This window comes from Cryptomeria japonica, chromosome 11, assembly GCF_030272615.1.
Source record: "Cryptomeria japonica chromosome 11, Sugi_1.0, whole genome shotgun sequence".
Lineage (NCBI taxonomy): Eukaryota > Viridiplantae > Streptophyta > Pinopsida > Cupressales > Cupressaceae > Cryptomeria > Cryptomeria japonica.
Genome location: NC_081415.1, coordinates 546,194,452 through 546,208,463, shown reverse-complemented (window position 1 = coordinate 546,208,463; position 14,012 = coordinate 546,194,452). Strand labels below are relative to the sequence as shown.

At 38.1% G+C, this 14,012-nt stretch overlaps 1 protein-coding gene across 6 annotated transcripts in view; it reads right to left on the bottom strand.

Annotated features, from left to right (window-relative positions):
* Positions 1–6,774: 6,774 nt before the first annotated feature.
* Positions 6,775–14,012, bottom strand: part of LOC131051519 (cold-responsive protein kinase 1) — a 28,396-nt gene continuing 21,158 nt past the window's right edge. For 3 of the 6 annotated variants that reach the window (XM_057986086.2, XM_057986088.2, XM_057986084.2), the window contains one exon: positions 6,775–7,379. In XM_057986086.2, the coding sequence (XP_057842069.2) occupies positions 7,081–7,379 (299 nt within the window). In that variant the 3' untranslated portion in view covers positions 6,775–7,080. The remainder of the gene's footprint in view (positions 7,380–14,012) is intronic. The other 3 variants (XM_057986090.2, XM_057986085.2, XM_057986089.2) reach the window with 2 other exon arrangements.

Sequence of the window (14,012 nt, the reverse complement as noted above, 5' to 3'; positions counted from 1 at the left end):
GTTTTAACTATTTAGTTCTCATTTTATTTTGTATGAAGAATGGACACTTCTTGCAAGATTGGCATGGTTGCATATTTAAAGTGACTAAATTAGCAAGTAAAATAAACCAAATTAGCTTTTACCTACAAGGATATTGTTGGTGTAAATAATTATTCATCATGGATATTATTACACTTACTTAAGTTTACTTAGGATAATGCATTTCATAGTAGTTTGGATATGAGACACTTGGGTGTTTGTGCCACATTGGGATAGTGTGTGTAGGAGAAATTCCACCTCTTATGGTGTTGATCTTGTTATTACACTATCATATCCACTTATTGTGGAGTGATAATTCCACCTTCGGTGGGTGATCCACCTCATGTGGAATATTATATTATTTCTCCTACCTACCCACACCTATTTCCTACCTACCCTTGTTTCTTATTGAGCCACATGTCATGTTTGTGTGCTCATACATATCCCTAGCCTTGCCTATATAAGCAGGCTCATCTACATTGTATGAAACTAGATAATCCAGTTGATTATTGATCATTTTCTATTGATGAGAATACAGTCTATTCTTATCCCATATTATGTCTCTTTCATGTACATTTCAATGACTTCTTGATCTTGGCAAAATCCAACATGGTATCAGAGCTATTGGAGTCTCATTGATTCGTCTTGAAGAGGCATTATTGTGACGTCAAGAGGCAGATCTGAGGAGCATCGTCATTTGGAGGCGTCCTAGACCAGATCCGACCTCGCCATTGCGTCCGGAAGGCCGTTTCCATGAATTTTGGTTATAAAGTTGGCCTATTTTGGTGAGGAAAATTTTTTTCCCCAATTTTGCTTATCGTACGGATTTTTCGAATATTTTATATATATTTTTCAAAAAAAAAAAATTTCATTTTTCAGAAATTTTTTGAAAAAATTGAAAAATAAAAAAAAATTCAAAAAAATTCAAAAAAAAATCAAAAAAATTGAAAAGTTTTGCAGAAAGAAATCAAAAAAAAAAACCTGCTTTTTGGGGGGTCCGCAGACCCCCCCCCGTACCGGTCGTACCTGCATTTTGCAGGTACTCTGCGCAGTGTACGCTCTGTCCCGCGGCCTGCACTACACCGAAACCTGCGCCCTCTGTCAGTTCCCGCCGGCGCCTCGTACTCCAGCGCCGCCTGTCGTCCTAGCTCCGAGCCGCGCAACGCCGAACTCTGCTCGCCGCTGGTCTGCGCACCTCCCGCGAGCGGCCCCCGCCCAGCGGCTCCTCTTCGGCACCCAGCTCCACCTCCTCCCCGGACTCCGGCGCCTCGTCCACGACGCCGACCGCGTGCACCTCTCGCCGCTCCGCCTCGGCCGACGCTCCCCGCTTCCACCTCCCTCCGCATACCTGCGCCACATCAGCACAGCCACGCGGACAGGACGACTCCTCCGCCACGCGGCACATCCGTACCGACACGTCGATTTTCTGTACTGCCACGTGGAAAACCGTACAGCCACATCAGCAGCCACATCGTCTGCCACATCATATTCAGTACAGTACGGACTGTACAGCCAGCTGACCACACAGTCTGTCCGTACGGTACGGACGCCCAGTCAGCCAGGCAGCGAAGTTTTGGTGACGGTCATACGGCCGTCAAATTTAAGACAGTGTTTTGCTGACGTCAGCGCCACATCAGCAGGGTTTGGAAATTTTTTGACCCCCTCTCATTTGCATTTTTGATTTTGCAGTTCAACTTCAAATGGCCATAACTTGCTCATTTTTGCTCCTTTTTGGGTGCAATTTTTTTTGAAATGGGCTAGAATTTCGTGCTCTCCGCAGTGGTGAAAGAATTTTTTGATTTTGATGCACGGATTTTTCAGAAAATGCAGTTTTTGGTGACTGTCCCTGAGTAATCCCAGTTTTTGCAACTTCAGAGGCTTCGTTTGGGGTCATCCGACCTCCTTTTCATGTGCCGTTTTTTTTGAAAGTGCGTATTTTTTCATCTACTTTCACATGATGCTATCAGATTGATGTCATTGTAAGTAGAAATTGTACTTTCAGATCTTGGCCATTTTTGGCTCTCTTGGTACTTGTATATTTGCTTGAATCTCAGTTAGATTCATTGCACTATTGATTGAAGTCTCTTGTATCTCATTTGAGAAGTTGTAAAATTTGCATCATAAGCCCACTTTGCCTTGTTTTGCAAGTGGCTCATTGTAATCGCACTAAGTATAAAGTGCCAAAATCATCACTTTTGGGGGGGTACTTTGATTGATTGAATTTGGGGGGTGTCTCTTGTGCTTTTGTGCTCTTGTGTCCTTCCTTTTTGCTGCTATGGGTTCTTCTAAGTTTCCTCTCTTAACTCCACATAATTATGCTACTTGGAAAATTGATGCATGGAGTAAACTTATGGAAAAAGGACTCACTCATTACATTGATGGAACTATTGTTGCTCCAGCTGATCCTAAGGCTGATCCAGTTGGTCACTTAGATTGGCTCACTAAAAATATCATGGCAATTGGTACCTTAAGAAAGTATGTATCAAAGGATCTCATTTTTCATATTGAGAAATGTACTCTAATCAAGGATGCTTGGCAAAAGTTTCAAGACTTGTATGGTCAAGTTGATGAGATTAGGGGATATCAAATTGATAGTGATCTCACCATGTTAGATCCCAAGAACTTTGATACTATACAAGATTATGTCACTAAGGCAAATGAGTTGAGGGCACAACTCAAAGATTGTGGCATTGATAAAAAGGATACTCAATTGATATTCAACTTGATAGGGAAGCTTCCACAAGAATATGCAGCATTTGTTTCTAGTTTCCAAACTCATAGGATGACAATGGGTTCAAGCTACAAAATGCCTACATTTGATGCTTTCAATGAAATGTTGATGATGGAACAAACTAAGTTGATAAGCATGGGCATTCTTAAGACTTCTTCTAAGTCTCAAGCATTGGTGGCAAATCAAGGAAACAAAGGAAATCAAGGAAAGGACAACTCAAACAAGAAGAAATGGCAATCAAAGCCTAAGGATAAAGCATCATCTTCTCCACAACAAGGAGATTCATCTTCTTCCAAGAAAGATAATTCACCAAAGAGAGAGAGACCTACTTGTGCTTATTGTAAAAAGATTGGTCATGAGGAACATCGTTGCCATACTAAGAAGATTGATGAGCTCACACATATCATCAAAAAGCATAACATTGATTTGCCTAAAGTCTACAAGAAGGATGATTCATCAACTTCCACTTCCTCACATTCAAAAGGAAAAGGGCAAGCATTCATGGCTTCTACAAGTGGAAAAACTCACTCTTTTGGAACAAGAAAAGGACAAGCTCTATGTGCTACAACAAATCCTACTTCAGAGAGATGGCTTCTAGATTCAGGGGCTTCTCATCATATGGCATCTTCACAATCTATGTTCTCTACATTTGAGCCTTGCACCATGCCACAGATTTTGATGGGCAATCATACATACATGGATGTGATTGGGAAAAGATCTATTGACATTGGGGATAACTCCTTCAATGATGTGTTGTGTGTACCCCACTTGACAAACAATCTCCTTTCTATCTATCAAATCACACATGGCGCAACTAAGAGAGTTGTGGAGTTCACACCTGACTCAGTTTTCATTAGAGACATGGAGACTAGAGCTATCATTGCAACTGGGGTGGTTGATCATGCATCTCGGTTATACTCCTTTTCAGATTTTGTTGATGATGATAATTTCACATTTGATGATTCTACACATGATGATCACACTTATTGTGATGGTTCAGATTTTGAGGAGAACTTTGGACACTTGAATTTGGGGATTCTCACATGTAACCCAGTTCTTGAGTCTTGTATTTCATCTTCTCATATTGATATCACATCACCTATTGTACCTGATGATGCAGATAGTGCGACAGTTTTGCCTACATGTGATTCAGTGCAGCAGGATATACATTGTCTTCCAGCTTTAGATTCATGGGATGTTTACATGACAGATATTGCAGGTTTGTTTGTGGAATCCTACATTGTAGATTTGGGAGACATCATTGATGACATACATCTTCTCTTTGATGAAGATGATCCTTCTTTGATTGTTGCGAGGGCACACTCTGACCCTCTTGTTCATTCTCTACATGATCATTCTTTCGAGGTTGACATGATTGTGGATACTTATGTACAACAGTTGGAGGAGGTCTCTTTATGCTTTGAGGAGACACATGAGTCTTTGGATATTGTTCTCCATCCATCTCCACTAGATGTTGGAGTTCCTTTTTCAGCAGTATGGCACAGTTTACCATCTTTGGAAGGGGTATCTTTCAGCATCGACATGGGGACACTTGAGCAGTTTTCAGAGATTCCTTTCATCATGAGTTTTCTTCATACATCTTCCCTTCATGATTGGGGAGACTTCATGGATACACCTTTGGTTTTGTTTCTTCCTAAGGGGAGGAATGTTGTTCGACGTTCATGGAGCAGTTTCTTCATACATCGAGCTTCTATCATTGGTGCAGATTCTTCATTGAGGGATGATCACAGTTTGACTTCTCTTCTTCTCTCATATGGGGGGGACTATTTCCTCACATGGGGTTTTGTTCCTCACATACTTCTTTGAGAGTTTTCTTGTATAGCTTTCATCTCTCTTTTGGGGGAGGGTTTTTTCCCATTGGGTTTTTCTCTCTTTCCCCACTTTGTGAGAGATTTCATTGCATTGGTTTGCATGCATTTGCATTTGTGCATGGGTACCTAACATGGCCTCGTAGCCGGGACCCATCTTGCATTGCTTAGTTGCATTGTAGACTTAAGTGCATTCCCCTAAGTTGCACTTAAGGGGGGGTGTTGGTGTAAATAATTATTCATCATGGATATTATTACACTTACTTAAGTTTACTTAGGATAATGCATTTCATAGTAGTTTGGATATGAGACACTTGGGTGTTTGTGCCACATTGGGATAGTGTGTGTAGGAGAAATTCCACCTCTTATGGTGTTGATCTTGTTATTACACTATCATATCCACTTATTGTGGAGTGATAATTCCACCTTCGGTGGGTGATCCACCTCATGTGGAATATTATATTATTTCTCCTACCTACCCACACCTATTTCCTACCTACCCTTGTTTCTTATTGAGCCACATGTCATGTTTGTGTGCTCATACATATCCCTAGCCTTGCCTATATAAGCAGGCTCATCTACATTGTATGAAACTAGATAATCCAGTTGATTATTGATCATTTTCTATTGATGAGAATACAGTCTATTCTTATCCCATATTATGTCTCTTTCATGTACATTTCAATGACTTCTTGATCTTGGCAAAATCCAACAGATATATATAGAGTAGATAAACCTAACAAGAAGAGAATGATGGTCAATTGAAATTCATTTTTGGCTTTCGGTTGGTTGCAAAATGTTTTGGCTTTTTGTTGACTGCAACTCATTGCTTATGAAGTTGGTGGAGTCATCTATAACTCATCCCTTGTGAAGTTAGCAATGTCATATACACCTTGATTTTAATTTTGAAACAAAAAATAACACACAAATGCTTGAAAGCTACATATATTTGAACGTTCTACCTAAATGTGGGTCCCACAATGGAATGCCAAGAAATAGGATAGCAATCAATGCTTCATTGTGACAAAAAAGGTGGGTAGGATCATTAAACACTAACATAGTGGTTGTTTTGGATCCTATCGTCGATACCATTTTGTATGGCTAACATGGTCATGATGTCTTATGCATTGTATCTTACATGTGTATGATGTCTTACTCATGCTATTTTTATGGAGAATAGCCACTATGTGTATGATGTCTTACTCATGCTATTTTTTATGGAGAATAGCCACTTACCAAGCTAAATCTTATTTAAATTTTGATGGCTATGAAAACAAAACTTGCTCCATGTTTAAATACAACATAATATGCATACCTCAATGGAAAGATATCTCAAGCTAGATATTTGAACTACTAAAAATGGATGATTTTCCTCTCGAGTCTTAAGCAATTAGACGTGGATGCACCTTTATGCCTTAACCTTGAGCATGTGAACTATTGTGATGGATGTGTTTTTAAATTTACTAGGTTTGAGATGAAATTAGACCATGAGAGAGACCTCTCAATAAAGGTCTTCCCTTCTGACATCATTGTTACCACTTGAGACATAATTAATCTAATCAATCTAATTTTGGGTATAGTTTGTGTACAAATGAACCACTTTGATGAATTACAATGCTTCTCCCTTCAACTACTCCTCTAACATTGAATTTGCCAACTCTAGCTATTTGTTCTTCTCATATAAATACATGTACATAAAAAAAATTGTACTAGGATGACCATAAATGAATCTTTTGAATTCTAGATCATCAAAACAAAATAAGAAAAATACACAAATTTTGCAAAATGAAGATTTACTAAACCTCAAACAAATGTTCCTCTTCAAATTCTTCTTCCAATTGTTGGTATGTTGCCATTTCATTATAGAACTGAAATTGAAATTAAGAGTTTAAAGCCTTATTACCAGTCTTATACATTATTTTATAAAATAGAGGTTTTGTCTAAATGAACAATTAGCAAAACATAAATTTTAATACTTGCTCTTAAATGATATAAACATTCAATGCCAATCTTGATACACAGTTTCGATACATGCAAACAATGCTAACGCATGTGAGCCAACCAAACTCAAAATCCTCACAAAGCTTTGTCTCTCACTTAGATGTAATCACTTTACTCTTTTGTAAAGAATCTTTCTACCTTTGATAGATAGATTCTATTGCCTAGAAAAGAACTCTTCCCATTACATTTGTTCCCTAGGTCTTGTGCGATATTAATATTGCTTAAATCAAGATAGATAATTGTGATTTACAAACACCAAACATACTAAGGAGCCACCAAATCTAATGTTTCGGAAGATTTCAGATCCCATTTTGAGTCACTGGAATGCATTGCATACACCATTCGAATGGCATTTAAATTCTCATGGCTTCAAACTCAACAAACTTGCTCCCCATTTGGACACAACATAACATGCATACCTCAATTTGCTGATATCTCGAAAAAGATCTTTGAAACGCTGAAAATGGACGTCAAGGTCCCTTAATGTTGGGATGAAGGCTTTTACGATGCGCCTATTTTCAAATCTTGTAGGTCTGAGATGAAACCAGGTCGCGAGAGGCGCTTGTTGGCAAAGGTTTGCCCTTCTGAAAGCATTGTTACGACTTGAGACATGGTCGGTCTGAATGTGGGTGTAGCTTGAGTGCACCAAAGAGCGACCTTAATGAACAGTAAGGCTTCTTCTTCTGGGTACTCGTCTAACCTTGGATCCACCAACTCTAGCAATCTGTTTTCCTCATATAAATCCCACGTCTGTAAAACAATTATACCAGGATGGCCATGCATAAATCCTTTATCAAAACCTAATCAGAGAAGAAGTAAACAGAATCTTAAAACGAAGACATAATGAACCTAAGACTAGTTTTTTTCTTCTAAAATCATCTTCCAAGCATAAATTTTAATTGTAGGTAAGTTGCCATTCTATTATAGAACTGAAATTGATATACGGGTTTAGCTCCTGTTACCTATCCTGTACATTATTTTAAGAAATTTGGGTTTCGTCTATCTGAGCAACAAGCAAAACATAAATTTTATGACTTGCTGTAAACTTTGATGAATTGATTTTATATACATTTTATTATTATAAAAAATACAACATTTTTTAAGGAATTTTTTATTATTAAATATAGTTGTAACTTGTAAGTAATTGTATGAAAAGATGATTAATTGCAATGAAATGTTATATTATATATATTTTTTTAATAGTTGAAATAGTGTTTTGTAGATTTAAAGATCATTGTTTTTAATAGTATATTAATTAATTAATAATAATTGAATAAAATGTATTTGCTAGATCTGGAAAAAGAATAAATCATGTGATGTCACATTGTCACACCAACAAAACATGATTTTACCCACAACTAAAAGAAACTTTCTTTAAGATCTTTTATGGCATTTCAACAAAAATATTGAGATGATGGGGACCTAAACATCCTCTACAATGAAAAATGTCATGATGATTGAAGCCTGATTTGGATACAAGTTTTGGATGAACCTTTCCTAAACAGAATAGAGGTTAAATCAAAACTATTATTAATAATTAATTCAGTGTTCCACGGAAATGTGTTTCCCCCCTCCAGGCCAAAGTCCCCCCGTCCATGAAACCCGTCCCCCAAACATTTTCCCTTTGTCCCCCATCCCCGAAGCCCGTCCCCATATCCCCCCGTCTCCCTGTTCCCAACGACCGTGGAACAATGATAATTATGTATGCCATGTTGTGTCTCATCATTAAGTTGTGCATGTCTCAAATATGCGCTTGGCATGCTGATTGCTTGGTATGCTGATTGCTTGGTCGACAATTCTACTCTCACCAATACACTAGACTAAAGCATCCTTATTTTAAGTGTGACTAAGATTTGTTTGTTAAGGTTCATCCAATCTGGTCTTGTCCCTACACTTCCTATCTCAATGTTTTCTATTAAATGTTTACACAAATTCTGCAATTCACATATGCATGTGGATAAGGGCCCGTAAATTTATGGTAAGTTTAGAGGTTTGATTGTAGATATGAGCATAATGTATTTTATAGCAACCTAAGTTACTAGGCACACAGTAACCAGCCCTTGTACCTAGCTTGAAGGGGCCTGGGTTTAGGCCTTGGGACCTCTTGGGCACATTTGCCTGGGAGCAAAATTAAAAAAATGCCATGAGGCATAGGAAAGCTCAGCTGGGATAGACCTTGACCTTGAGCAGCCCTCTAAATTCCTTCACCTCTGCTGCCATGCCTGCCACACTCATAAATCTACAACTGCAAGAGTATTCTTTCTTTATTAATTTGTTTGTTGTTGTGCGAAATCTTTTCCTAGCTTTTAACCTACTCTACACATTACAAACAGAAAATAGATAACTTGATATATCCTGATTAAAAAGTAAAAATTAAAAATAGTCACGTATTTTTATATTGGTGTATTGGTAACTCCAGAACTAATTTTAGTGGAGTAGCATGACGTTCACTAACGATCTATTAAGGACTTGTCTTCTTCTTGTACGATAATTATCAAGTTGAAATATATCTCCGTTTTTATTGACTTAGGTATTTCTAAAGCTGAAATAGCAGCTATTTTGTTTATGATTATTGGATGAGTATTCAGTGGATTATGTAGGTGAGGATGTTAATCATTCTGATCTTATGATAAATAGCTGGCTGCAATATGCAGGTGACCTATAGAATATAGAATACTAAAAATTAAATCCAATAAACCTTAAACTATAATTAGTTTGGGTTGAGGAACGTTGAATAGTAAATCTTCAATGAGGCCATGAACAAAGATTGTACTCAGTTGCATTAAGAGGCTTGGTTTTCTTGATTATTATATCAGTTGACCTGGTTCAGCAACACTGATAATGGATGTGTTTCTTCATGTTATACTTTTGTTTAGCCAAATCCTAACCTGTGTTCTCGCATATTGTTGCTAGAATACAAGCATTTATAGGTATTGATTACAATCAACTCTAGTTTTTACAACATAGATATTAGCCAAAAGAGTCATCGTACTTCCAACTGTTACAAATTTGAACAAAAAGTAAAGATAAAAAAAGTGATAATTAAGTACAAATTAGCAACTTTTAAGTATTCTAACAAGGTGTTAACTGTAGACTTAAGTATTAGGAATTTAGAATTAGATACGTGCAATACAGTATTCTTACAAACACTCCATCTTTTCATGAGTCAGCTGTATGCAGTCAATCATCCTCAATCAGAACTAGTATAAAGAATAAACTGAAGGATATAATCTCCAAATCTATGTAGGACGTCATGTTGATGATAATGGCTCCTAAACTGTACAGAAATTCATGTTCAATATTTCAACTCTGCAATTTATGTGATGCAGGTTGACCCCCAAATGCTGCAAATCTTAGGTACTACAAGATTGGCAGTTGCGAGTCTATCAATGTCCACTATTAACAAACTCTATATCTTTTCCAAGTGAGAGCACCATACACTGTCACAGTGGATTACTTATACTGTAAATCATAAGGATCCATGAACTTAGCCAATCTCTGCAATATCGGATTACTCATGGTTCATTCTAGTCAAGGGTCTGTATAAAAGGCCTTACTACGGGAGGTGAATCTCCTCTAAGTGCTCCAATCCCATTAAAAATTCAAAATGTCTGATCATTCAATCAAGCTATATTGATAGGCCCCTAAACTATCACCATTGTGGTCTCTACACCTGTTTATAAACCAGCCGTCACTGTTTGGAATTTCACCAACAATCTCTCTCTCTCCATCACAACTCTGCATCAATCATATACCCATCCTGAATTTTCCAATGTATGCCTGTGTTCCATATCCATGTCTGAAAGTCAATTCAATAATGTAGGCCATAATATGGTGTATCAACACAGTTCAAAGTATCTCGATGAAGAAAAATTGGTTGTTCTAAACTGTGACGATGTGCAAGTATGCACTATAAAATCCAATCTCTCTCAATCAATGAAGCTAGATGCCTAAAGATTTCCAACAGTATAAGTTTTCAAAACAACAATATCTCTTGCAAATGATTCAACTAACCATGTGCAAACAAACTCTGACAATGTTATAGCTCTACCATAGTAAGATATCAAACTTGTTAAGTTTTATGATCGGATTAGATAGAAGATAATTCAAACACAATTGCACAAAATATACCGTAGGAAAACCTTCCAACTTGAAGGTGAAAAACCCAGCAACAAATGTCTTGTAATATATTAGAGAGGATAGCAAGATGTCTTTACAAAATGCTTCACACTTTGAAGCTATATGACAGAGTAGATTTGACCTAGATCTCAGTGAATGCAGCCCAAACTTCCAAAGAATGGTGTATAAGTTTGATCTGCCTTATATATGAACACGACCTGCTGAAGAAGGAATCAATATGCTGAAGATGAAACACGATATGCTGAAGATGGTATACGATCTGCTGAAGGAAGGTATCGAACTACTGAAGATGATACTTAATCTGCTTATATATACTGATTTTCAATGATCTGGAAAGAGAGAGAGAGTCGATCTATATGTACCCATACGTGGGTGACTCCAAACAGCATGTCTTTTCCAATAGTCAGCTTGTCATTAACAAACACGTCTCTTAACTAACATGACTTATCACCAAGGTGGTGGGTTCTATAATTAGTTATATTTTATTAACAAACCGCTTCATGAAATCGCCAATATAAAGTATGAAAGTCGGCAAGAAGTTTATTGTTTAAATCGATGCACATAAATGTCTAAGGCCGATAGGCCACTTAGACATTTACATCGGTCTGAAGGAATCCGACCGAAGCTATATAACATCAACATTCCCTCTTAGCTAGGGAGGAGTCCTTCTCGATCTTTGTAAAGATATCCACCATAGCTACTCCCAGAGGGTGGGTCCATCATGGCTACTCCCATGAATGGAAATGCAAATGAACACAAGTGCTCATCACGGAATCACTCAACGTGATGTCGCCATCTCATCATGACGTTCACCATGGCTATTCCCAGAGGGTGAATAAACACAAGTGCTAAGTCATGGAGTCTCTCACATGACATCCACCATGGCTACTCCCAGAGGGTGGAACAAGGGCTTTCACCTCAAACTTCTCTCTCACAGAGAAGAATGCATTAACAAGGGCTTGCACCTCAAACTTCTCTCTCACAGAGAAGAATGCATTATAGTACATCTCAATAAATTACTGATGCTAAGACTCCCTCTCAGCCAGTGCTTCATTCTCCACAACTCCAAGCTTGTCTCGAAAATGCACAAACTTCACTTTGGCAAGGGGCTTGGTGAGAATGTCAACCGTCTATTCCTCAGTACAAATGTATCTCAACTGAACAACATTCCTATGTACCATATCTCTCATGTAGTGGTATTGGATCTCAACATGCTTTGTTCTATCATGGAACACTGGATTGACCGATAGCTTCACACAACTTTGGTTATCACAATGAATAACTGTAGGCTCCAACGATTGTCCAAACAATCCTACAAGGAGCTTCCGAAGGCACACTACTTCGCGAGTTGCCACACATGCTGCAATGTATTCTGCCTCTGCGGTGCTCAAAGCCACCGAGGATTGCTTCCTGCTACACTAGGAGATCATAGCAGATCCCAAACTGAAGCAACAACTAGAGGTGCTTTTCCGATTAGTAACACTCCCTGCCCAATCAGAATCAGAATAGCCTTGCAGATTTAGGTCCACACTGGAAGAATATTTTAAGCCATATCCAATTGTGCCACGCAAGTATCTCAAGATATGCTTGGCTGCAACTAGATGTATCTTCCTTGATTCACACATGAACTGACTAAGTGCACTCACTGCATAGAAAATGTAATATCCCTTGTCCAATTATGACTGAGAACAAGGAATATTCTGCTGTCCCAACTGCGTGTTGTGTGTTTTGCGCGTTATGCTGTTTCTGCTGTCTCAGAGTTTTTAGACTGAGTTTGGAACATTTACCACTGAAGACAACTGAGTTGTGACTTGCAAACAACTTCAAAGAGATATATAAACATTCCTTTGCTCATGTAAGTGAAGAATTGATAAATTTTCAACACAAGGAATTTTGTCAAATATTTCACTTACAAGTCACAGTCTGCTGGTTGCTGTTTCAGACTGATACAATTCATGTTAATGATGCCACAATACCAATAAAGATTGCAAATGATCTGTGTTTGAACTAGAAACATATTATATGAAGTTATGAACTACTTCAATTTGATCTTTCCAATGCATATACATGATTTTCAGGTAAGAATATGCATCAACAGGTGTCTGTCATTTTATCAAACAGTTTGTAGGCATCTAAGAGATTGAAGTTACCTCGTAAGATTAAAATACAATCTTATTCCCCCCCCCTTATTTAGAAAAGCACATGCTTATTACACGGGTTCAAACACTCAGCAATTTATTAATGATTACTCAGAATTTTCTGAGAACACAAGCAGCCATCATGGTTGAAATACAATATGTAACTACTAAGAGAATTATGCCCAAAAGAAAACCTGATTAAGGTCGCCTTGCCTTGGGGATGAAGTAGCAATCGATATGACCAATTTTGGAGCTATCCCTTGCCAAAATCGAACTTTAATCAAACCACCCTTGCTGCAACATGTGTGAAGTCTGATCTCTGAAGATGATCAGTTAAGAGTCTTTAGCTTATCCCCTAATAATGATTGACGCCTCTCTCCTATTGTAGCGCTGCCCTCCTGAGTGTATTTAGATGCATGAGACACACAAATCAACCAAATCCTAAAGTCGCCCCTGCTACAGACTGCTGTAACTGACAATAATTAATTTTCGGCACCTGTAAGCTCCTATCAGTCCTTGGACTAATCGCTGTCCCCTTCTATCACCATGCTGGCAACAAAGCCCAAGTTTGATGCTTGAATTAGGAGATAGGAATACAATCGTGGAAGAAGGGAATAAGTTCGAACTCCTTCAGACTTGTATTGTCAGCTGCAAACACCATCAATTCACCTTCAAAACGCTGTTAGGACAAATCGCTTTGAGTTCCACAATAAATAGAGGCCAATGTAACCTCTCATGAACAAGTTGTGGATTTCACCTAAGCCATGGCTGGTCTCAACAAGTTGGCCTTTGGCCACAAATTAAGCTCAATAGGAAAACTGTAATATCTCCCTCTCAACTGCAAATTTGTCTTCGAAGGAAGACTCACAAATTTGGTGCTGATGTAGACTCCGTCACGAATCTACTCCCAAGGAGAAGAACTAGGGTTTCGTCCAGTCCTTCAATTAATCTGCTGAAAGTTTGTGTCCTCAGAGATTCTACCAATGCAATGCATTAGTCATGTCATCATATCCAAATAAATCTCCAATCTCCTTGATCATCAATCACCCTCTTCTATTTATCCTTTTCATAACCCATCATGAGATTCCTTCTAGAAGAGGGTAGGTACACTTTATTATTTATTATTATTATTTTAAGTGACTTTATAATTTAATA